At 45.0% G+C, this 25,497-nt stretch overlaps 1 protein-coding gene across 1 annotated transcript in view; it reads left to right on the top strand.

The window, feature by feature from the left end:
• Window positions 1–25,497, top strand: part of SGPP2 (sphingosine-1-phosphate phosphatase 2) — a 124,332-nt gene that overhangs the window by 36,475 nt on the left and 62,360 nt on the right. Inside the window, exon 2 of the mRNA XM_029226166.1 lies at window positions 9,320–9,478. Within this exon, the coding sequence (XP_029081999.1) occupies window positions 9,320–9,478 (159 nt within the window). The remainder of the gene's footprint in view (window positions 1–9,319; window positions 9,479–25,497) is intronic.

Below are 25,497 nucleotides of genomic sequence, written 5' to 3'. Positions count from 1 at the left end.
CTCTCCCTCCCTCCCTCTCTCTCTCTCTCTCTCTCTCTCTCTCTCTCTCTCTCTCTCTCTCTCTCTCTCTCTCTCTCTCTCGTTCCTAGATTTGCTTCCTCAGCAGATTCTGTGTTTCAGGCACAGAGTTCTAACAGTGATGACGAGGCAGCCCTTTGTCGAGTTGTGAGATCCATTTCTTGGTTCAGGTGGAGTGTTGTTGTCACCCTGGATCACAGAATTTCACGATCCTTGTCCCGGTTCGCCCTTCCTGATGGTGCCAGTATGAGAGCTGGTCTCTGGGAAAAGAAAAAAAATTATCAGACGTTCAGAGGAGGAGCTAAAATCCGATGGATGGTCAGGAGGAAAACAAAGCTCAAATTGTGGAAAAGGCTACAACGAAAACCTCTACCGTAAATAAAAGCCACGTTGGGTTCAGTCCTCTCCAGCCTCCCTCTCGTGCTTGGACACAGACTGAGTGATCAGTGATCCCGGCAAACGCCAGTGAGGCAGACGAAAGCGATTAGTGTGCAGTTCCCTTTCAAGCTCTTTTCTTCGAAGAAGTTGTCCTTCCATTTTATTGACTTTCAGTCTCGCCATCCTGAAATTTTAATCACCCGAGCACTGAGCAGGCATCTCAGATCACCCAACTCGTAATTCTATCTGAATTGCAAGATGAAAGGGGATACCCTCCTACATTCCTGTTCCTTCTGTTTTCCCCTTCAAGGGAGACTGTCAATCATCCTTAGGCTTCCTAAGTGATCATCATTTAATTTTCTTTATAGGTTGGAAAGTCTTGATTTCCTAACTTAAAAAAAAAGAGTAATTAAAAGTGATGGGAGCATATTAGTAAAGAGATGTAAATTCAAGAAAAATGCATGTCTATCTCACTGGGCAAACAGTAGGACTCTACCCCCAGTGACTTTTAAGTTTACTCTTTTTTTTTTTCTTTTTTTAAAAAATTTATTTAGTTTTGGCTGCGTTGGGTCTTCGTTGCTACACGCAAGCTTTCTCTAGTTGCGGTGAGTAGGGGCTACTCTTCATTGCAGTGCGCGGGCTTCTCATTGCAGTGGCTTCTCTTGTTGCGGAGCACTGGCTCTAGGTGCGTGGGCTTCAGTAGTTGTGGCTCGTGGGCTGTAGAGCTCAGGCTCAGTAGTTGTGGTGCACAGGGCTTAGTTGCTCCCTGGTATGTGGAATCTTCTTGGACCAGGGCTCGAACCCGTGTCCCCTGCATTGGCAGGTGGATTCTTAACACTGGGCCACCAGGGAAGCCTGGCTTTTTTTTTTTTTTAACATCTTTATTGGAGTATAATTGCTTTACAATGGTGTGTTAGTTTCTGCTGTATAACAAAGTGAATCAGCTATACATATACATATAGCCCTATATCTCCTCCCTCTTGTGTCTCCCTCCCACCCTCCCTATCCCACCCCTCTAGGTGGTCACAAAGCACGGAGCTGATCTCCCTGTGCTATGAGGCTGGGAAGCCCGGCTTTTAAGTTTAGCACTGCTAGTTAATGATATTTCTCCACTAAGTTTCAGAAACTAAAAAACAAAAGAATTAAAAGCAGGGCTTCTTCCCATGGGTTCTGAGACAAAATTTGTTTCAGTCTTGCCAGAGTTCAAAAAATCATACTCTTATTTGAAACCTTCCAGGACTTACTATTGCTCCCAGCCTAGATCCCAGCTGCTGCTCTTAACTTCATCTCCTCTCTCTTTTCCACCTGTGTCCCAGCACACAGGCCTATTTCCTACTTTGGGGCCTTTTGCTCAGTGGTCTCTCTGACCGCAGGCCCCAAAGGAACCAGCTTATCTCCCCATCCAGGGCTTAGCTCAAATGGCCCCTCCTTGGAGAGCACCTCCCCAGCACATACATATCATTTGGTATCACTTGATCCTGCTTTAATTTCATCCTCGTGCTTATTGCTAAATGAAATACTCTTGCTTATTGTCAGTCTTCCATCACTAAAGTGTAAGCAGTGAATGAATGGTCTGTGTAGGCATGGCATCTCTCCAGAAAAGGTTTGCCACTTTCAATTTTTAAAAAAATGTTGGTACATAAAAAAAAAAAATGTTGGGCAGTGCTTGGTTTGTACTTGGCGTGTTAACATGCTAGTTGGTGTCTTATAATAGCTTCGAGTGTTTATTTTGCAAATATTCCACCTCTGCAGCGTGTAATGGCATGCCCACCAAAGCCTATTCTTTCAGAGAGAGGTAGCAGGACCAAAACCTCGCAAAGTGTAGGCTCTAATGAAAGTGGCATCGAGTTCCTTAGATCTGCCCTTCCTAATCTTTAGGCTCTAGATTACAAATTCTGGATGAATGTATGCTGAGCGTGAGAATCAGAGAGCAAGGCTTGCAGAGTTTTAGTTCCGAATCAACTGCCTTTCGGGACACTGCCCCAGCCATGGGTTTCTGGGTAGGCCCCCATCTCTGTAAATGGCTGTCAGTCTGGAGACCTAGGCTGATGCCCCTTTTCTCCCACAGCCCCAAGCACATGAAGCAATTCCCACCTTGAAGAATAATGCCAAGGTGACAACCCTTGGGAGCTGATGAGAAGAATCAGTGTGTAGGCTGAATGTACAGCACATGTAACTAGAAATCACAAAGGCTTTCCCAAGTTGGGTTAAAAAAAAACAGTTTAGGGACTTCCCAAGTGGCGCAGTGTTTAGGAATCCGCCTGCCAGTGCAGGGGACAGGGGTTTGATCCCTGGTCTGGGAAGATCCCACATGCCACGGAGCAACTAAGCCCGTGCACCACAACTACTGAGCCTGCGCTCTAGAACCTGCAAGACACAACTACTGAGCCTGTGTGCCACAACTACTGAAGCCCACGCGCCTAGAGCCCGTGCTCCGCAACAAGAGAAGCCACCGCAATGAGAAGCCCACGCACCGCAAGGAGGAGTAGCCCCCTCTTGCCACAACGAGAGAAAGCCTGCGTGCAGCAACGAAGACCCAACGCAGCCAAAAATAAATAAATAAAATAACTTTATATTAAAAAAAAAACAGTTTATGGGCTTCCCTGGTGGCGCAGTGGTTGAGAGTCCGCCTGCCGATGCGGGGGACACGGGTTCGTGCCCCGGTCCGGGAAGATCCCACATGCCGCGGAGCGGCTGGGCCCGTGAGCCATGGCCGCTGAGCCTGCGCATCCGGAGCCTGTGCTCCGCAACGGGAGAGGCCACAACAGTGAGAGGCCCGCGTACCGAAAAGAAAAAAAAAAAAGAAACAGTTTAGAATTGCAAAAACCATTGATATTAACGGAATACTCTCCTGTGAGTTTTTATCTTAAAAATAAAGCAGATTGCTGCCCCTATCTTAGCAAAGAACATAATGGCAGCTGCTCCTGCCTGCAGAGCCAGAGAACCTTGTTTCCACGCCAGGATTCTGATGGTGGTGCAAGAGCCCTTTTTAGGGAAATGAGGTTTCTTTTTCTGTACCGTGATGGTCTGAGAGGTTAGGAATGCTTCTCAAGCTTCATGACTCCTTAACTAACTTTGGACTTGTCATCCAGGAATTTATGCAGACCCTACCCGGATGAAGGGAGGGAGCCTGGGATGGCTTCTTTCTTTCTGCGTCGTCAGTTGGTTGTTTGATCCTCTGCTATTTCATCGGGACGCCTCTTCCTCGTGGCCTTCCCATTAGTACCTTTTGTGGTTGAGGGGTGTGCCTGGGCTCAGTTCCTGCATGCGGACCACTGTGGGATCCTCCGTAGGATTCACTAACTGTTCCCTTCTGGTTTGTCACCAGCATTTTTACTTGTTGCTTTTTTTTTAAATTAAATTTATTTTATTTTATTTAACATCTTTATTGGAGTATAATTGCTTTACAATGGTGTGTTAGTTTCTGCTTTACAATACCTGCTGCTTTGATCACATTATCTTACTCTCTTAAAACTCCCGTTGGGGCTTCCTCTAACACTGAGAATTAAACCTGAGAACCTTCCTTTTGGGTTTAAAAACCCTTCACTGGGGTGTCCTTGTTCCTTGCTACTCAAAGTTTGGTCCATGGGGGGGGCAATCGGGCAGCATATGCATCACCTGGGAGCCCATTAGAACTTACGACCCTGTCGCAGGTGAACTGCATCAAAATCTGCATTTTTAACAAGATCCAGGTGAGTTGCATGTGTGTTATAATTGAGAAGTGCTTTATGGGAAATCCTCACCGCCAGCATCGTCATTCACAGCCAAGAGCTAGGTCTTTGTGAGACGTTTCTCTGCCAGGCTTTGACCAGAACGCCTTGCACACACCAGCAACAACCTCTGGTTTAAGCTTCCCAGCGTCCTCATGTGGTATGTACTGTTATTATTCCCATTTGCAGAAGGGGAATCTGAAGCCCCAGGAGATCAAGTCGTTGGTGTGAGATTATTCAGGTAGTGAGTGTTGGAACAGCCTGGATTTAATCCGAGACACTTTGCGTCCAGAGTTTGTGGACGCAAAGTTTGTCCACCAGCTCTGCACCCTCCCCTCTTCCTGGGCTCTTTTCTCCAGGCCACTTTACTCTGGACCCACTTGCCTCTTATCGGTCTGTAGAACTTCTCTAAAGCAAAGCCACAGTGAATGAAATGCTGTTTGGTGTGATCTATAAAAGCTCTGAGTCCTAAAGTTATTTTTAAGTAAGACTGTGCTGTACCCTGTATAGACTTGATCTCTCTCAGCCAAAGAGAATGAGCTCCTTCTACTGATTCCAATTAACATGGCTGCTGGGAGCCTTAGATACTACCCTCCCCGTTGTGAATTCCTTCCGGCTGTGTTGAGATAGAGTGGTATCTCAAACTTGACCTTTGGAAGAATATTTGCATTTACAGTTCTAATCTAAAAAAAATGGAGATAAGTAATTTGATTTTGCAGAGACATTGGTCCAGAGTTTATCGAGTCCTTTAAAGACCTCAAAGTCAGAATGCCTATAGCCTGTGTTCTCAAGGCCAAGGGTTAGTTACAGAAAGGTGGTATGTGAGGTCGAGTACAGATTAAGGTCAGTGGTTTCCAAACTGATTACAGAACTGCTCTGAGGGGATATTCCAGAGAAAAACTTGGGGGTTGGGATGGGGGTGTGCCTGGCCTGAAATAGGGGTTCCCTGGGCCCCTTCTCACTTTCGACCAATTGGTTTCAATCTTTTTATGTAATAGGTCCTGTGGTAACATTCTGTTTAATGGGCCTTTCCCTACTTAAATTTTCTTTTTGTATATTAAACGCCAACTGAACTAATCCTACTCCATCATTTGCAGCTGAGGCCGTTTAGGTTCAGAAAGGCGAATTGACTTCCCCAAGGTCACACATTGTTTTGGCTAAAAGCAATTTTTTTTTTTTTTTTTTTTTTTGCCATACGCGGGCCTCTCACTGCCGTGGCCTCTCCCGTTGCGGAGCACAGGCTCCGGACGTGCAGGCCCAGCGGCCATGGCTCACGGGCCCAGCTGCTCCGCGGCACGCGGGATTCTCCCGGACCGGGGCACAAACCCGTGTCCCCTTCATCGGCAGGCGGACTCCCAACCACTGCGCCACCAGGGAAGCCCTCTTTTTTTTTTTCTTTTAATAAATTTTTTTAATTTTTCGACTGTGTTGGGTCTTCGTTGCTGTGCGCGGGCTTTCTCTAGTTGTGGTGAGCGGGTGTTACACTTCGTTGAGGTGCGCAGGCTTCTCATTGTGGTGGCTTCTCTTGTTGTGGAGCACCGGTTCTAGGTGCGTGGGCTTCAGTAGTTGTGGCTCGTGGGCTGTAGAGCGCAGGCTCAGTAGTTGTGGTGCACAGGGATTAGTTGCTCCGCGGCATGTGGGATTTTCCCAGGCCAGGGCTCAAACCCGCGTCCCTTGCACTGGCAGGTGGATTCTTAACCACTGCGCCACCAGGGAAGTCCTAAAAGCTATTTCTTGTACTCCTCCTTTGACAGCTCGAAAGCTGGGTCAGCTACCAAGTGTGCTAAACATTCGCTTCTTTTCTGTCTGGGTCTGCCCTGATTCCAGCCAGTGGTGCTGACCTGGCCATATTTCCTTTGAAGTTAGGACTCCTCTGTGTGCACTTGGAAAAGTAAACACTGTTCAGGTGTTTCGGGGCAGACCTAAGTCAAGGCGTCATATATTCTCAGCGTTCTTTGTCTTCATCTTGCGGTAAATCTGTACCGCTCCCTTTCGGTCATGACTTAGTTATGCATTGAAGGCAGCCTTGCAGAGAACAGGGAATACTCTTGTATCTGCAAAATAGAGCAGCTGTTCTCCCACCCAAACCTTAAGTTACCAAAAACCCCATTTTAGGAGAATGTGCATTTGAGAAATTTGTGACCAAAAGGGAAAGATGGCATTGGGAGACTAAGATCATGTTTTTTATCCCCACCTGCAAAACTGTTTTCCTTTTTCACTTTCAAGTAAAGAAACCAGGAAATCAAATAGACAAATGAGAATATCAGTGACATTTTGCAGTTAGTAATAATGGCTATCTGGGTAATTTCCATCTTATCATCCCTTGTTTACCGGAAACTTCTTTGGCTTTGAGGCAGGTGATTGGTATACTAAGAGGTATTTTATTTCTAAAAGTAGCTCCTCTCCACTCACCTGAATGTTCAGTGCTTTTCCTGATCTTTTGTCTAAAAATTAGCTGCTAATCACTGACTCCTGAGTCTGTGCTGCAGAAACACGGCTCCACTGCCTGGGATGTCAGCTCCTTGGGCACGACCAGTTCTACAGAATGTATTGATGGATGTTTTTGTTCCAGGATTTGGTTTCCTGTCTCTCAGTTTTATCTCCTCTTCTCTCTGCCATTCACTTTACCTACCATTTCTATTTCTAACCCCGGTTTCTTTTCCCTCTAACTGTTCCTGATGCGACCAACACATACCCTGAAACTGAAATTCTTATTTACAAAGATATATTGAAGTGATACACACTGAGATTTCCTACAAGGGGAACTTAGATTATTGTCCTGAAAAGACAAGTACTTAACTACTTTACTTACACTACATATAATTCTGAAGAAGTTGGAAGAAAATATTGGCTCTCAACCTATTTAATTACATATACAAAGATGTTATCTAAAAGCTCCTTTGGCTGCCCTATATACATGTTGATATTTTTAACTTCACCTTTGCTTTTTGTTTCTCAAAAAGATTTAGAGAATATTTAGCTCTCTACTCAAAAAAAAAAAGAAAAAATAGAGCGTTTCTAAAAATTAAAAAAAGAGAGTTCCTAAGAGAATGTAAAAGGCATGCCTAAAGATATTAGTTAGTAATATGTAACACTAAAGCAGTTTGCTGTCATCCATGCCAGTTTTTTCGATTATTTACTAGGATGAAAATATTGAACCTGGTCTCAGTTAAGTCTCTAGGGTAGAGAATGGTTGTTGCTGAATATTTATAATGTCATATAACACTTGGGTACCATGAAATGACACGAGGGAGGGGTTTGACCCTTGTCAAAGTTTGGCAAAAGTTTTCCTCATAAAGCTTCAAAGCAGGACAGATTACCAAGTGTACCTGACAGCTGGTGCCTTAAAATAACTAATTTTTGCGTAAAAAAACGTCGCTTCACAGGATTTGCCCCAAGGTCAAGCCTGTTGGATGTATGTTTATAAAACAGAATCTGCAGAGATTAGTCCTCATATTAGATAATGAGACGGAGAAGGAGGGAGGGAGGAGTTTGTCATTTATTCACCTCAGTCCCTTGACCTTGTTTTGCACATCTAACCATAGTATCTTGGCAGAGAGGTAGAACTATACACTTCCTTATTTAATTCATTTTGTGCATTATTGTCTTTCCACTTTACGATGGATCCGTTCTTTCTCCTTTGAATTCACTTAGAAGTAACGTTCATCCCAGTAGAGAGATGAATTTCTGGCTTACGTTGTATGCTCCCTCTGACTAGCATCTTCCTCCCAGGTAGTGCCATGTACTGCTTGGCTTGAGGCTGAATTTTTGAACTTAACCGTGACTGGTTTACACGAATCCCGATATGCCTCTGGAGCCGAGGGCAGTGTCGACATAAGTCTTTTTTTTTTTTTCCTCCCTGCCTGCTACCAGGATAACAGGATGGAGAAGGATGATAGAAAATGGGAGTGCATTTTTAGCAGGCCCCGTGCCCACTTGCTGTGTTTCTTGCACCATCACTGTAGTGGGCCGACTTGACGAATCCCATTTAAAAGGTAAATTACAAACATGCATCTGCAAGCGATTTTTCTAAAGTCTTCATGTTAGTTAATTTCTTGTTGCTGCAACAAATTACCACGAACTTAGTGGCTTAAAACAACACGTATTTATTCTGTGGATACAAAATATATGGGGGTCAGAAGTCCAAAATGGTTCTTATCTGGCTGAAATCAAGGTACCAGCAGAGCTGTGTTCCTTCTGGAGCCTCAAGGAGAGGATCCTTTTCCTCACTTTTTCCAGCTTCTAGAGGCGCCGGCATCCCTTGACTCACGGCCCCTTCCTCCATCTTCAAATCACTTTCTGCCTCTTGACTCTTCCGCCTCCTTCTATTAGTTAAAGATCTTTGTGATTCCATTGAAGCCACCTACATAACCCAGGGTAACCCCTCAATCTCGAAATCATTAATTACGTCTGCAGTGCCCCTTTTGCCGTGTAAGGTAACATCTTCACAGGTTCTAAGGATTAGGAGGTAGACATCTTTGGGGACATTCTCCTGCCTCGCACACTCATAGACCCACACAGTGTGTGCTAGCGGAGTTCACCTCCCTTGAGTTTCTAGCCCTCTGTGGACACAGGAGAAAGGTTTGGGTTGTTTTGTGTCTTTCCCTGATATTTCTGTCTTGGATGTTACTAATTTAATTTTAGGAAGAATTAACATCATCTGTGTTTGTGTAGACACCTGGGGGTTGATAGATGTTCAGTAACACTGTAGGCTGCTAGTACTGATACTGTAATTACACAAGGGGAGAGGAGGTAGCACCTTGGCAATTGAAACCCTGTGATTCGTAGATAGAGGGGTTTTTTTGTTTTGTTTGTTTTTGTTTGGGGGTTTTGGGGGCCACATCTAGGGGCATGTGGGATCTTAGTTCCCCCGACTAGGGATGGAACCAACATCCCCTGCAGTAGAAGCAAGGAGTCTTTGGACGACCAAGGAAGTCCCTAGGTAGAGGTTCTTATTTTTTTAATTTATTTTTACATATTTATTTATTTGGCTTCGCTGGGTCTTAGTTGCGGCATGGGGGACTGTTTCAGTTGCAGCATGCATGCGGGGTCTAGTTCCCTGACTAGGGATCAAACCCAGGTCCCCCTGCATTGAGAGCATGGAGTCTTAACCACTGGACCACCAGGGAAGTCCTTAGATAGAGGTTTTTAAAACTTGCCTTATAGTGACCTGTTCAATGAACTCACAGAGTCTTCTAACTTTTGTCTTTTAGGCTTATGTACAGAAGTACATTGTGAAGAATTATTTCTACTATTACCTATTCAGATTTTCAGCCGCTTTGGGACAAGAAGTGTTCTACATAACATTCCTTCCGTTCACTCACTGGAATATTGATCCTTATTTGTCCAGAAGACTGACCATAATATGGGTTGTAAGTATTATTATTACTTATGAACCAGTATTACTTCTACAACAACTACCTGCTTTGGGATTCAAGTACTCTGCATATATGCTCTTTATTAAAAATCACTTAGAGTTGAATTTTTACCTGGTTTACTTTGGGAAAATGGAAGGAAAGATTTAAAAGCTATGCGTGAATAAGACTATGAGAGAGGAAGAGATGATGTGCAGGAAAAGGACCTTTCTGGGAATCCATGAAGGGACATAAAATGCTTCCTCCCAAGAAACCCCTTTTAGTAAGATTTGATCAGAAACAAAATAGGAGCTGTTGACTAATAATTCCTTGTGGTATTAAGTGTAACTACCCCATGTCTATTGGATACACAAAAGCATGTAAGGCAGGGCAACTTCTCTGAGGAAGCTTGTAGTATTGTGGGGGCAGCTGGCGTATACACGAAAACCCAATGATAATTCTGGGTGGAGAGGTGGAGCCCCTTCTGATGTTTTGTTTGGGACCCTATCGTTGAACTTTGTTCAGGATCAAATAAGTTCTGATTTTTATTTATTTATTTATTTTATTTTTTGGGCCACATCGGGTCTTAGTTGCAGCACACGGGGTCTTTGTTGAGGCATGCAGGCTTCTCTCTAGTTGTGACATGCAGGTTTTCTCTTCTCTGGTTGTGGTGCGCAGGCTCCAGGGCAGGTGAGCTCTGTAGTTTGTGGCATGCAGGCTCTCTAGTTGAGGCGCGAGAGCTCAGTAGTTGTGGTGTGTGGGCTTAGTTGCCCAGTGGCGTGTGGGAGCTTAATTCCCTGCCAAGGGATCGAACCCTCGTCCCCTGCATTGTAAGGTGGATTCTTTACCACTGGACCACCAGAGAAGTCCCTGATTTTTTTTTTTAAACTGGGGGAGATGGTGGTTATTTGCAAGGCAGCAAGGCATGCTGCCAGCATCCGGACCCTGGGATCAGGTAGGCCTGGGTTCAAGTGCAGCTCAGCCACTGCGCTTGTCCGTGTGCCCTTGTCCTGAGCCTGTAAAATGGTGTTAATGCACGTCTCCCAGAATCATCATGAAGACACATAGGGTATGGCCTGGTGCATGCGAGGACTCTGCAAGTCTCCATAAGCGTGCTAACACATGGTGATGAGTCCAAGAAGGTGAAAGAGTCGTAAAGGTCAACCAATTTTTAGGTCAAAGATGGTTTAGCCGGGAGAGGGGGCTTCAGGGACAAGGTTGCCAGCGTGGCTGTTTCCCTGACTCAAGATTCTGCTCTGAAAACAGCTTCAGAAGTGCCTGGTCAAGAAATATTTTAGATTCCACATATAAGTGATATCATATGATATGTCTTTCTCATTCTGACTTACTTCACTTAGTATGATATTCTCCAGCTGCATCCATGTTGCTGCAAATGGCGTTATTTCATTCTTTTTTATGGCTGAGTAGTATTCCATTTAATATATGTATCACATCTTCTTTATGCATGAACCTCTCTACGAAACAAACAGGACTGGCAGACATAGAGAACAGACTTGTGATTGCCAGTGTGGAGGGCGGGGAGCAGAGGGAAGGACTGGGAGTTTGGAATTAACAGATATAAACTAGTATATACAGGATGGATAAGCAACAAGGTCCTACTCTATAGCACAGGGAACTGTATTCAACATCCTGTGAGAAACCATAATGGAAAAGAATATGAGAAAGAATATATATGTGTATAACTGAATCACTTTGCTGTACGGTAGAAATTGTAACACAACATTGTAAATCAACTCTACTTCAGGTAAAAAAAAATAAAAGAAGTGCCTGTTGTATCTAAAGAAGCTGGGGTTCTTGGGCAGCTCTGCTCTGAGAAGCCGTGGCTGCACCCCTGGTGCTTTTATTTTTCTCATTTGTGGAACAAGTGAGAGGGGCCTTGATCAGGAGGCATAAGTGCAGATATCCTAAAAGGCAGGGCAGAGGAATAAAGCGGTGAAGTGCTGGGTGGGGCACCTGGGGCATTGGGAGTGGCTACCCCTTACCTCCACCTGTGCCTGAGAGAGGAAAGACAGGCTGGTGTGGTCAGATCTCTTTTTCATGTGAAATCTTTAAATGTAGGGCTTACATTTTTAAAAGCTCTATATGCCAGTTGAGCAAAGAATCCTTTAAGTCTAAACTTCCGAGGCTTGGTTTGAAGCCTCTGGCCTTGAAGAACAGCTAAGGTCCCTCGGGCTCATGGTTAAGATTATTTGGCCCCGAATTCTTCCTATTTGCTCCTTTTCTCTCTCAAACTACAAGCCACTTTTTCCTTTCTCCATCCCTGTCTCCCTTCCAGCCCTCTTCTGAAACCTAGCTTCTGTCTAAAAGTGTGATCCAACGAGACTCTGCAAAAGCACAGGCATCTTGCAAAAGATGCACGTTAGTGCGGTTGTTCCTCTCCCTCCGCAAGCGGCTTCCGTTCCTGCAGGGTGGTGATGTCCCCGGGAGGAGCTGGGGGAGGAGAGACAGGGAGCGGGGTGCAATCCTTCTGTTCTTAGGACGTGAAAATGCACCCAAGACCCGTGGTGCTTGAGCTTCTTTTCCTGTCATTTATTTTCTGAGATACCAAAAAATATATATCCAACTTTTATGGTTGTCAAGTGGGGCAAATGATGCAAAATACTTCTAGTAACCTGGGAATATCTTATACTGTGTACAGTCAGCTCAAGGCCAATTATCTTGCCCACCGAGGTAAGATGGAAAACTTTTCCTGAGGGGCCGGGAAGATCTTTAGACCTGATGGGAGGCAGTGGTTAGGGGACTCAGATTGTCATTATGGGTTGTTATTTTTCGCTTTGGAGTCCTCATTTCAAAGGGCTCAAAAGATTTTCCATTTGAGGTAGAATTACCAGTCTTTTGTCAGAGAGTGGGCAAATAAAGTCTTTACCTGAGAGAGGAAAGAGCAACCTTTGACTATGCAGTTTGTCCTGAGCTTTGGCGATGTGCTATTTGCTTTCAGAAATGGGTGCATGGCCAGGTCCAAAAGGCCCCCATGCAGAGAGGTATGTAATTCGTATCAGTGAAGCGGTGTGTGCATTCCTGGCAGTTCCGGTGGAGGGAATAGTGGCCGGTCCAAGGGGGGGATGGAGGGAGGGAAGGAAGAAGGGGCAGAGGGAGAGAGGTAGAGGCTGGGGTGGGTGGGGGAGGGTTCAGAGGTGGGGAGGTGTTTGCTTTGTGCTCTGCTGCGGAGATAGATAATAATGAGAGAGGCTTGGTTTGGCTCCAGTGTTGAAAGTGGGTGGAGGGAAGGAAAATTCCTGATGGTGTTGGCAGTTGGGAGGGAAGGAGGGGTGGAGACGGGTGAGATTCTTCTGGGCAATCAGCTTCCTGCTGAAGCAGCCTGTCTCCTGTAAGGGATATCCCTAAATTAGTGGCTGCCTCTTTAAGGGGTGAGGGTGAAGAAATGTTAATTATATAAGGGGCAGAATTTGAAGTCCCCTAGCTTTAAACATCTTTTCTCACCCAAAATCCTTTGGAAGGCAGCTGTGTCCAAGAGTGCCAAACCTCTTGACAAATTTCATATTAATTCGACAATTGTCATTGGATGAAGTCTCAACAGGTTTTATTGCTTTTAAAAATAATTTTTTATATTAGGGGTGACTCATACTGTCTGAAGTAGCTTAGCAGAATTTATGGTTATATTAACTGTTTTCTCATCACAATCATAATTGTTCCTCTTGTCTGTTGCACCTCTCATTGCTTTTGTTGGCATCTGTGTTCATTATTTGATCTTCATAACAATGGGTTGGTATCATTTTATAGGTTGGGATAGTAATACTTCAAATAAGCCATAAGCCATATTATATGTTGAGGACTTACTACACATGCCACTCAGTGCAATAACGCTTTACATATTTTACCTAATTTAATCCTGCCAGCAATCCTGAGAAGTGATTATTGCCAGTTTTACAGGTTAGGAAACTGACATGTAGAGAGGATCACTTTGGATTAAGTGGATTTGATCCTGTCCCCGAAGGCCTCTTGTGCTAGAGAGGGCCGCCACTCAAGCTTCAAGCATTAAAATGACTTGCCCAAGGTTCTCTTCCATTGCATATTTGCTATGATTGTATTTCAGGTTTGCCTGTATGGCATTTATTAACTCTATCTACTACTTAAGTGTCTTCTGTAGGCCCTTCTTGACAAGTCAAAGGTATCTTATCCCAGAAAAGTTAGATAAGCTTTTTTTTAATTAGCTGAAAAACATCAATGAGGTATTTTCTTCTGTCACTTATCAAGGTTTTTAACCTGTCATTGGATTCAATAGAATCTTCGACCTTGGGACAGAAAAGGCCATGAATGGGTTATTCATTAGATGCTCATGAAGAGATGTTATAGGTAGTGCTTCACAGGGAGTCACTGCCCAACTGAGTGATTATCTGATCTCCTGGCTTCCACTGTGGTGTGGTGACAGCCCCACCAAAAAGAAAATAGTACTGCTTGTGTCTTAAAAATGTTAGAGGCAATTTCATTGAAACGGCATCGTGTTCAGCTTTGTAACATGAGGCAAAATCTCACTTTTTGCTAAATAAAGTTATTCTCCATTTTGTAAAATAATGCAAATATCGATACCACAACTGGTCCGTGGGAGGCTCATCTTCTCTATTCTTATGATACTTACATCCTGCCTCTTTTCACAGATCTTGCATGGCATCCAAGATGAGATGCAAGAAAAAAATGGGAAACGTAGGTAAAATCAAAATTAGGGGGAATACAGGTAAAATAGGAGATGAATGCCTAAAGTTGAGCCATGAATTTCTTTCAACTTTGTCTTGACTAATTTTAAATGAAACGACATTATTCGCTAGGGAAGAATAGGCTTATTCCTAAGAGAGGAAACCTCCTGACACGTAGGATTGATAGAATCATTAAGGATAGTGATGCATGTTGCTAAATTGTATTCCTAGGAATGTTGTTTGCTATCAGTACCCCGATCAGCTGTGTGAGAATGCTCCTTTTGACTCTTCCTCATAACCTGTGTGTTCTCATTGTTTCAATCATTGCTGATTAAACCCATGAAAAATGGTACCTCCATTAATTTTCATATATTTTTAGTAAAAATGAAAATATTTTTCAGACTTTCATCAGCCATTTGTGTTAACGCCTGTGAATTGTCAGTCTGTCTTTTGAGTATATTTTTAAAGGGCTTTAAGTTTTTAATTGCTTTTCAGCAGTTGTTAACGTAAAATGTATTCAACTGTTGATCTTCCATGTCTCAGAGGCAATGCACCTTTATATATAAGATTTTTAGAAATTTAAGATTTTGAGAAATGGTATGTAAGTTTATGGTATCAGCAATAGTGACCTAAGAAAATCCCTTAAAATTGAATTTCAGTGCTTTTATGCTGGGTGTTCACTTTAGTTTTAGGCGCAGACCTCACCACTCCTTGTTGCCCTACCTTTTGTGACCTCCCTGGCCCCTTTAATTTGAATTTGGGACTCCCATCTTCAGGTGCTTAATCTTTCTGGCCTGCAGTTTCCCTGGCCACAAAATAGCTTACTCAGGAGCAACCAGCCCTTAGAAAACCTGATTCTTTTTCTTTTTTTCTTTTTTTTTTGCGGTACGCGGGCCTCTCACTGTTGTGGCCTCTCCCGTTGCGGAGCACAGGCTCTGGATGCACAGGCTCAGCGGCCATGGCTCACGGGCCCAGCCGCTCCACGGCATGTGGGATCTTCCCAGACCGGGGCACGAACCGGTGTCCCTGCATCGGCAGGCGGACTCTCAACCACTGCGCCACCAGGGAAGCCCAGAAAACCTGATTCTTGCTGCCTAAACTCCAGGAAGGTTTAAATTTGTCTTGGAGTTTTTCCTTGTCTTTTTTCCCCATTTGTAAACACTTCTTTTACCTAACATCAAAGGATACAGTCTCCACCATTCTAACCCATGTGTGGTTATTTTTAAGTAATGGTCATCCTATGCAAACTGTTCTTGAATGTTGAAGATCTGGTTGCTTCTGAGAGTTTCTGGGCAGGGTTAATCTCTCTTATAATTCGTGGGGTGTTTTTTTTTTTGTTTTTTTTTTTTAAAGTCCCCTCAATCCATTTTAATTTATGGCTTTTGATGATCTCCTTGAATGGAAGCAAGGAGTGTTCATGTCAGGGGAGGGGGGCTGCTTCTACCTCTATCAGCAGCTTTGAGGTTTGGTCAGAGGTTCCTGATCCTGAAATACCATGAAAGGAACATGAGGCTGATGTTTATACGGTGTTTTTTTGGTTTCCACTCAAACTAGCTCAGGAAAGGGAGGATTTGTTGTAAGGTTTCAAAGAATCCCGTAGGAGCCAGAACCTCACAGGAGCTGATGCCAGTGAACAGCTAGGTTTCTGCTACAATTAAGCAATTGCTCCAGGATCTGCTTCTTTACCTCCTGTTGCCAGCTGGTAACTTCCTGTCTTTTAGTTCGGAGTTGCAAGACAGTCTGACCCAGCTCACTGTGTAGCACAACTCCATCTCGGGGTCAATGCGTATGTTGACTGTATTTCGTCCAAGCAGCTGTGTTGGGGGCGGCGATAGACAATTAATTGGGGCACAGAGCCATGGGCCAGGTTGAAACATCAAGAGACTTGGACTATAATCGTAGCAGTGAAACCTTGCTCAAGCCACTTCATGATTCTGGCCTGCAGCATCCCTAGCTTCAAAATGAAAGGACCCAGCTAGAGAATCTTTGGAGGCATATAACATGGTCATGACTCTTCTTTATATGTTCGCTATGTGACACTTAAGAGATCCATCCATGGCATGGAGTAAGGAGGCAAAGAGTAAATGCTGGGCGGGGCAGGATAACATTAAAAAAAAAAAAAAAAAAAGGCCTGTCATCTCTTCTGCAGACCAAATGCTAATGCGGTTTTACATGTTTTGTGCTGGGAACCCCTCAATATTAGACAGTACATTAGAAATGCATATCAAATCCACTGCTAAATATTTGTTAGGTAGTCTGCTGTTTTGTGTTCAACACGATCAAAGGAACGCTTTAAGAGGAAATGCTGAATTGCTTGGTGACTGTAGATTCCATTTTTATGTACACTCAAAATCCCGGCCATAAGGAAGTCATAACAGCAGAAGGTTCCTCTTGGCAGGCCCTTCCGTTCCTCCTCTTGCAAGCCACATTAACTTGTGTTGGAGAGCTTGAGTTTAAATGATGGATTTTACATCTCTCACGTTCTGGTTACTGAAAGCTAGCTAGCTGATATCTACATTATAAAGTAGAACTAAAATTTATATTTAAATTGTGCCTATGATCTAGTGTCTAACTGCAGCAGAGTCTAAGGTATTATTTTATAAACAGTTCCATAAATTGGTTAAGAGGTAGCTTTATGATTAACATGTCTAAATGCAGTGGTGTCTCTTTGGATGTGGGCAGGCTGCCATCTGGCTGTGTCACAGGGGAGTCTCTGAGACTGGGTAAGAGAGGAGTGCAAAACAGCCTGCCCCATCCCTGTAATTCACAACCCTTAGACAGGGGTCAATTTTAGTGCCAAAAGATGACTTTTAATGTGATTATCTCCTAATCCTCTGTTTAAACCACTACCACCATTCACTTCAAAAGATTGCCCTGCTTGTTAAGTTGGTTCTTGCTTGAGATTAATGAGTCTTGAGAAGTATTCAACAATGGCCAGATTGTAACCCTCACTAACTTGCACTGAATGAAACGGAATTAGGTGTCAGAGATTCTGCCCAGTTCCTCTGAAGTAGAACCTTGTCATTTAGCCTTAGTTAAATATTAAGTAAATGTCTCTAGGGTGTTTGTTATGCAAACTGTATTGATTTGGTTTTAAAACACAACAAGGGAATGTTTTGGTTTTAGTGTAGCTTTAAAAAAAACAACCTTGAAAACTGGACTCAACAGATTTGATCTCTCTGATTATCACCATCATTACCTGAAAAATGATCTGCCCCTCCCCCCATTTTTGATGATGACTGGAGAATGTGCCCACAATTTTCCCTAACTCTTCTGCCACCCCACCCTCACTACTGTCCCGATTTTTAACCCCCTAAGACTTTCAATGCTGGTTTTGGGTTTGGTTTGGTTTTGATTGAGCAGAATTGTAATCCTCCCACATATAGACCAGCGCCCCTGACTCTCACCCCTGAGCATCACTTCTAAATGCTTCACTTAATTTATCTCAGGATGTGTGATTACTTTCAAGCTTAGCTAGGTATGAGATTGTTTGAGACACCAGGAGCCTGGAGGCAGGGTATCTTTAGGGTGAAATTAGTTTGAATCTGCTAAGACAGTGCAAAAAAAAAAAAAAATCATTTCATACAGAGTTTGGATATGCAGTTAGTCTTTCTCCTCTCCCTTTGGTTTTATCGTAGCTTTTCATGTCTTATCAAGAAAAACAAATAGCCTTTGCCAAGTTATATCCAGACCAGAAACCAAGGCACATCTGGCAGGGCAGAGCCTCAATTCACTTTCTGAATTCAGCTGGAGTCTAGGACCAGGCCTGAGGCTGCTCTCCCCAACTGCCTGCAGGCGAATCAGTCCCTAGGGGGTCTTTACAAAGCACCCTTCTGGACTGGACCTTGTCCCAGATTCTCTCCCATTCATTTGTAAAACAAAGGGAAGGAAAAATGAGCTAATCAATAGGCCACAGGGGCCTTTCTTTCAGAAGAAATTTTCAAATAAAATCTTAACAGTGCTCTGTTTTTTTAACCAATCAATTCCATTTGCAAAGCTGCATTCTTTTTTTTAAATTTTTTTTTGCGGTACGCGGGCCTCTCACTGCCATGGTCTCTCCCGTTGTGGAGCACAGGCTCCGGACGCGCAGGCCCAGCGGCCGTGGCCCACGGGCCCAGCCGCTCCGCGGCGTGTGGGATCCTCCCGGACCAGGGCACGAACCCGCATCCCCTGCATCGGCATGCGGACTCTCAACCGCTGTGCCACCAGGGAAGCCCTCTTGTTTTGTTTTTTTTTAATTAATTAATTTATTTTGGGCTGTGTTGGGTCTTTGTTGCTGCGCGCAGGCTTTCTCTAGTTGTGGTGAGCTGGGGCTACTCTACATTGCGGTGCACGGGCTTCTCATTGCAGTGGCTTCTCTTGTATAGCATGGGCTCTAGAAGTGCAGACTTTAGTAGTTGTGGCACATGAGCTCAGTAGTTGTGGCTCTCGGGCTCTAGAGAACAGGCTCAGTAGTTGTGGTGCACAGGCTTAGTTGCTCCGCGGCATGTGGGATCTTCCCAGACCAGGGCTCAAACCCATGTCCCCTGCGTTGGCAGGTGGATTCCTAACCACTGCGCCACCAGGTAAGTCCCAAAGCTGCATTCTTGAATGGGTGTGATTCTCACAGCAGCTGCCTTCTGAGCCTTCTCTACCTGCCAGATGCTTTACATACAAGAACCCCATTTCACAGGTGAGAACACTAAAACCCAAAGAGTAGTTAAGTGATTTACCCAAAGGGACACATCTAGTAAGCAGAATAGGTACATCTGTCTCCCAACCCCATGCATTCCTTTCCAGTGCACCATCTTGCCTCAAATTCTTTTTCCCCCCAACCCAGTTAATTCAAGATAATAATTGGATTGGGCCTATTTGGTTGGAAAAGCTCCATATATCATCACAGCCTTGTTAGCAAGTGCCCTATATGTGCAGCAGACTCATGTCACAGGTTCCCCAGGCATTTGTCCTGCAGTTCTCTGTGCTGTAGTCCCTTGTGTCGCCCCTCGCTTGTCAGACTGTGTGTCCCAGACTCTTTACCCTCCCCAGAAGGCCAGGGCATTACAGGGACCTGGGAGCGGAGAAGGGCTTTGGTACCTTTGTTGGGGGCAGGGAGTAGGGGAAGTCCTGATGAGGCTGACCCCGCGGGCTTGTTGGGCCGAGGCCCACGTGCCACTTCCTTATCCAGTTCTGCAAAGAGCCCAGTGGAAAAGGAGGAGTAGGGAAAAGATGGGCCTTTGTCCCACGAGGAGGTGGGGATCTGCGCTATGGGGACAGTCCTTCCCTGAGGAACCTCTGGTGGAGGAGGGTGGAGCCTTGCACCCCTCAGCAGCTCTCCCATAGGATTAGGAAGTGGCTCCTATGCTGAGAAGGGGAAGGAAAGGTTTTTCCCAGCTAAGTGCTCTACCAATTTACAGCTGGAGAGGCCATACTGTATTTTGGCCTCTGGAATTTTCTGGAAGCTAGAGAGGTAGTAGACAAACCCAGTCTTGTTAACCTCATGGCGGTCACCTCTCTTCTTCCCTCTCCTTTCACCAGGGCAGCCCTGGGGCTTCCCTAGGTGCGCCATCTGCAGCCCCTTCTCCCCAGTGCAGACTACAGCCTTGACCTCCATTCCTTTCCTTCCAGGCCCAGCTGCCACCAGGCGCCAGTCAGCCCTGTTGCACCAGTGGCCTCAGTGGGCCTGGTGGCTGGGAGGCTTTGTGTTTGCTTGGGGGGAGCTGGGCCTCAGCCATCTGAGGGTTAATCTGGGAAACTGAGGCTGACCTCTGACCTAGGGTGCCCTCTCACTTCAGCCTCTTGCCTCTTGCAGCAGGCCTGGTGGTGCCCGAGGCCCAGCCCCAGTGCTCTCCTCGCTGGGCTGAGTCCAACTCGTGTGACCTTATTATGTCCCCTGTGAGGCGGAGTGAACATATCATTTTCAAGGAGCCACAGTCTAACTGCTTATGAACAAGTAACACTGTAAAGATCCTAAACGCGAGCAGAGCCTCTGCACCAGCCTACGGCTCTCTGTGCAGCCAGCCGTAGTCATCTTACTGAGTTCCAGCTGGGTGCTGGACTCGGGGCCGTGGACCCTGTAAACATTATGGCGTGAGGCATAGGCACTATTATTGTCACTTTAAAGGTGAGGAAGCAACGTGGAAAGCCAGCCAAGTTGGTGTAGCCAGTAGGGAGCAGACCCAGGATCTGAGCCCGTGGCTGTCTGATGCCAGAATCCTGGTTATGAACCGCAGCCCTCAGTAACCATTTTCCTTAATGGTGTTAAATATAGTCGAGCTTTTTTGTGTATTAAACATGCCCAATTAATTTTATTTTTCATTTTACAAGTAGTGAACTGTGTTAATAAAAAATTGAGAAAAGAAAAAGTTCCCTAAATCCTACCACATTTATTGATTTGAGGGTGATTCCCCTTTTCCATCAATTTGCCTGCCTGTCTCTCTCTCTATGCACTGTTTGATCACAGGACACAGTTTATATGATACTTTGTGATAAATGGTTTGATAGAACATTAAACATGACTTGGGGTTCATGGTGCATACCTAAGAAAAAGAGGGGAATGAAACGGGGATGACTCGCGAATCTTTTAACCGAAAAGAAATCGTTGAATCAAAGGATAGTTTCGTTACCTTATGAATTAGAAGATTGGGATTCTAATCCAAGTGAGAATTGTTCCACCTCTATTTCACATAGTATATGTTTTAGTGAAATAGAGGGAGACGCCTTGTAGTTGGGGGAGATGGCCAAGCTGGGATGGGCTCCTAACTGCTGGCTGATACAGGTGGGTCATCAGTTAGTCCAGAGTTACTTAATAATTAGCCAAGTGGGACTTCCCTGGTGACACAGTGGTTGAGAATCCGCCTGCCAATGCAGAGGACACGGGTTCGATCCCTAGTCTGAGAAGGTACCACATGCCACAGAGCAACTAAGCCCGTGCACCACAACTACTGAGCCCCTGTGCCACAATTGCTGAAGCCTGCGCGCCTAGAGCCCGCACTCCGCAACAATAGAAGCCACCACAGTGAGAAGCCCACGCACCGCAACGAAGAGTAGCCCCCGCTCACCGCAGCTAGAGAAAGCCCACAAGCAGCAACGAAGACTCAACGCAGTCAAAAATAATTAATTAAAAAAAAAGGGCTTCCCTGGTGGCGCAGTGGTTGAGAGTCCGCCTGCCGATGCAGGGGACACGGGTTCGTGCCCCGGTCCGGGAAGATCCCACATGCCGTGGAGCAGCTGGGCCCGTGAGCCATGGCCGCTGAGCCTGCGGGTCCGGAGCCTGTGCTCCGCAACGGGAGAGGCCACAACAGTGAGCGGCCCGTGTACCGCCAAAAAAAAAAAAAAAAAAAAAGATAAACGTCACTTGGCTGATTTTTCTTTTATCTCTGGCCTCAGTTTGACCATCTCTGAAATGTGGAGTTGAACAAAATGACCTCTTTTATTTTGAAAGTTTTACGATTATATAAATATTGAGGGTGATGTGTTTTTTAAGATATTCTTTTTAATCATATGCTCCGGCTTCAACAGTGCATCTGGCCCTATACAGTTTCCCCCACGTGACCTCCACACACGTGGGTTGGCTCCTACCAGTTTTCTTGGGGTCCCCATGAGGAACACTAGTTAGTGATTCTCTGAAAAAAGTCTTGAGACCCTTCGTTGGGCCCACCAGATCTGAATCGCTAGAAATCACTTGGCCCTGCAAATGCACACCAAGGGAGGGAGGGTTTGGTGAGGGTTAAGGGCTGCAAACATTAAGCGTGAGCGCACGTGTGTGTGTGTGTGTGTGTGTGGAGGGAGGGTTTGGTGAGGGTTAAGGGCTGCAAACATTAAGCGTGAGCGCACGTGTGTGTGTGTGTGTGTGTGTGTGTGTGTGTGTGTGTAAGAGGGAAGAGCCAAATCTGACTACATATCGGATCTGTTTCTTTTACTTTAGCGTTTGCTTCCTGTCGCTTTTGTTCACTAAAAAGATACTGTCTATACATAATGGCCTGCCTTGGGGAACCCTGCCCCTCCGCCTGAATGTTAAACCAAAGTGCCTTTGTTCAGGGAAACATCCGGACCCTGTCCACCTGTGGATGGCTGCAAGAAAGAAATTAACACACCCCCTCCCCGAGGCTGGCCATTCCAGGGGATATTTGCAAAACTTATGGCCTTTTTACTTTACTTCCTCATCTCCTCCCCCTCTCTGTGCTATAAAAGAAACTGGCATCCAAACCCTGATAAGACGGTTATTTTGAGACTTTAGTCTGCCATGGTCTCCGTGTGCAGGCTTTCCGAATAAAGTCATCTTCCCTACCTCAACACCTCATCTCTGATTCATTGGCCTGTCGTGCGGCGAGCAGAGCGAGCTTGGACCCGGTAACGTGTGTGTACACATAAAAATCCATTGTTTGCATTGCATATGCTCCAGTTTAACTAGAAAAAGATGTTATGTTTTTATTCCTCTTAGAATTAAATTTCTTCTGGCATTCACAGGCACTGAAATCAGAAGGGAAAAAAATGTTTCGATTTGAAAATGTTTTTCAAATACGTAGCAATTCGACTCTAGGGGTTCGGACACGCTTTTTCCAGAAACTCGAACTTGGAAATTAGCAACTGAGAAGCAGTAAGCTGGCTTCCTTTTAAACTAACACTGATCAGCAAATAAAGGCTAAATGAGTGAAATAAGAGAGCTGATTTCTTTATTAGGCCATAGTAGAAGGTTTAGTCAAAGGAGAAAATGAAACTCTGGTTTTAATACTAACTCTGCAATCCATGGCACAACTGTAAAGGGGCTGCCACTGGACAGGAGCCCTTCCCAGCCTGACCCTGACCATGCCCCAACGAGGGCTTTTTTTTTTTTTTTTTTGCGGTACGCGGGCCTCTCACTGTTGTGGCCCCTCCCGTTGCGGAGCACAGGCTCCGGACGCGCAGTCTCAGCGGCCATGGCTCACGGGCCCAGCCGCTCCGCGGCATGTGGGATCTTCCCGGACTGGGGCACGAACCCGTGTCCCCTGCATCAACAGGAGGACTCCCAACCACTGTACCACCAGGGAAGCCCCGAGGGCTTCTTAAACCTGGGTTATGTGAAATAATAGTTGAGGAGTTTTCAGCATTTGTCTACATAATTGGGGAAAATATTTAGCCAGAAAGAATGGATACAGGGCGATGGATAGAACTGCTCTCCAGTTTTCTTTAGCCAACAAAGACCACAATGGGGCTGTTTTATGAGAATTCATTAAAAAAAAAAAAAAAAAGGATCGGGGGCTCATTCACTTGGGTGAGCGTTCCAAACAAGCTCTTTGAGGCTTTAACCCACTGGGGGCTGGATCCAGAAATTTAAACCTGAATTTGTACTGTAGAAAGCTTTTCAAATGTGTAAGACTGGGTTTTATGCTTAAAAAAAAGTCTACTAATCTACAAAGAATGCTAGACTATTTCCCCTACAGGGCAATCAAAAGGGTGTGTCTTTAACACAAAAAGGATTAAATCATTATAACTCTGTCAAGAGCCTGAGTTTCAGAAAACCAGGTGCCTGTCTTTATTTAAAACATCTCAGATGCCTAAAAGGATGTCTAAGCGTGTGTTAATCTGTTATCTAGCTCTCTTATGGATGTTAATTTTGTATAACCTTATATACATTAATGAGGAATATATTTTAAGGAAAATTTATAACAGAGGTGTAAAACCACCTAGAGCCTTTTTAGTGTGTTATCTTTAAGATTAAAATATAAAGAGCCATGCATAGGATGTGCTTGGTAAGCGGAACAGAGTTTTTGTGGTGGAAGTTCTAGGAAACTCGAGGTGAAGGGACACCCGAATCAAACCTAGACAATGTGAAATACTCCTTTGTGGTCACCTGGACATTTTTCATCCTTTGCAACCTGAAATTCTGAGACTATGTATATTTAAACACTGGACATTGATCCAAGCAAGAAGACAAACATAGTAATTGTTTTTTTAAAACAATTTTATTTATTTATTTATTTATTGGCTGTGTTGGGCCTTCGTTGCTGTGCGCGGGCTCTCTCCAGTTGCAGTGAGCGGGGGCCGCTCCTCAGCCGCGGTGCACAGGCCTCTCACCGCAGTGGCCTCTCCCATTGCAGAGCATGGGCTCTAGGCACATGGGCTTCAGTAGTTGTGGCTCGCGGGCTCCAGAGCTCGAGCTCAGCAGTTGTGGCGCATGGGCCCAGCCGCTCCGCGGCATGTGGGATCTTCCCGGGCCAGGGCTCGAACCCGTGTCCACTGCATTGGCAGACAGACTCCCAACCGCTGCACCACCAGGGAAACCCCAAGCATAGTAATCTTTTGAAGGTGTCTCCTAAAACATCTTCTGAATCCTGTATTTTTACGGATTCAAACTCAGGTCTTCACTTGTAGTTTTTTGTTTGGTGGTCTTATAACCCTGAGCCTAATTCATTAGTTATCACCAGTAATGTAATATCCCATCCCTAAACTATTTACTTCTAGCTGATGCCAAAAGTGCGACCTCTGTGCACCAGTGCCGAACCGAATCTCGGAGACAAAGTTTTGGGTGAAGTAGAAAAGAATTGCTTCGCCAGCAAAGGGAGACACGTGGGTTCATGCCCCAGAAAACTGTGTGTCCCAACCTGGAAGGCTTTGGTGAGGATTCTTATAGCAGTGGTTCAAGGGTGGGGCTGCTGAGAAGAATTAGGGTGTGTGCAGGGCATGCACTCCTTTAGCTGGCCTCAGTTCATGGAGGCTGAACAGAAAGGCTCCCATGCCCAGGAGCCCCATAGGGTCCTGCTTGGTTTCATAGGTGCACCATGGCCAAGTCTGATGTGAAAACGTGCTTGTCTCTTGAAATGATGAGGTGATGTGAGGGTGCATTTGGTCTCACACCAGCGCTCCGTCTCCACTGTAAGAACAGCTGGATGTAACTCTATAGAAGTAGGTTCTGTAGCGTATCTGTATCTAAAATGTGATGTCAGGAGCATGTAAATAAGAAAGAAGTTCCATGAGTCAGTCATGGTTTTTAAAAAACATACAACTCCACAGATGGCAGAGCACTTCCAAACATATTTTTATCTCAATCCAACATCATTTTTGTAAGCTATTAATATCCACATTTACATAAGATGAAACTAAGGATGAGATATTAATATCACCCAGACCTCATTCTCACTCCAGCCCTCTTCTTACTTCATCATCCTGTGTCAAGCCTAAAATAAAGGTTCTCTTTGAAGCAAATGAAGAATCTTTGAAAAGGGCCTAATAAGCTAGACAGTGGGTGGTAGATTTAGAGAGAATATTGGTGGGTGGGAAAATGTACCCCTCATGAAAGTTCAAAGGAAAACAATTGTACAGCTAGCATCATAAGATACGTTGCATAAAGCTGAGCAGGATTTAAAGACATTTAAACATTCAGGAAAGACTGGACCACTTTGGGGGGCG

Source organism: Monodon monoceros, unplaced genomic scaffold (assembly GCF_005190385.1).
Source record: "Monodon monoceros isolate NGI ecotype Baffin Bay Population unplaced genomic scaffold, NGI_Narwhal_1 Super_Scaffold_16, whole genome shotgun sequence".
In the NCBI taxonomy this organism is placed as follows: Eukaryota; Metazoa; Chordata; class Mammalia; order Artiodactyla; family Monodontidae; genus Monodon; species Monodon monoceros.
Note: the sequence above shows the minus strand (reverse complement) of the source record. Positions and strands in the feature narration are given on the sequence as shown.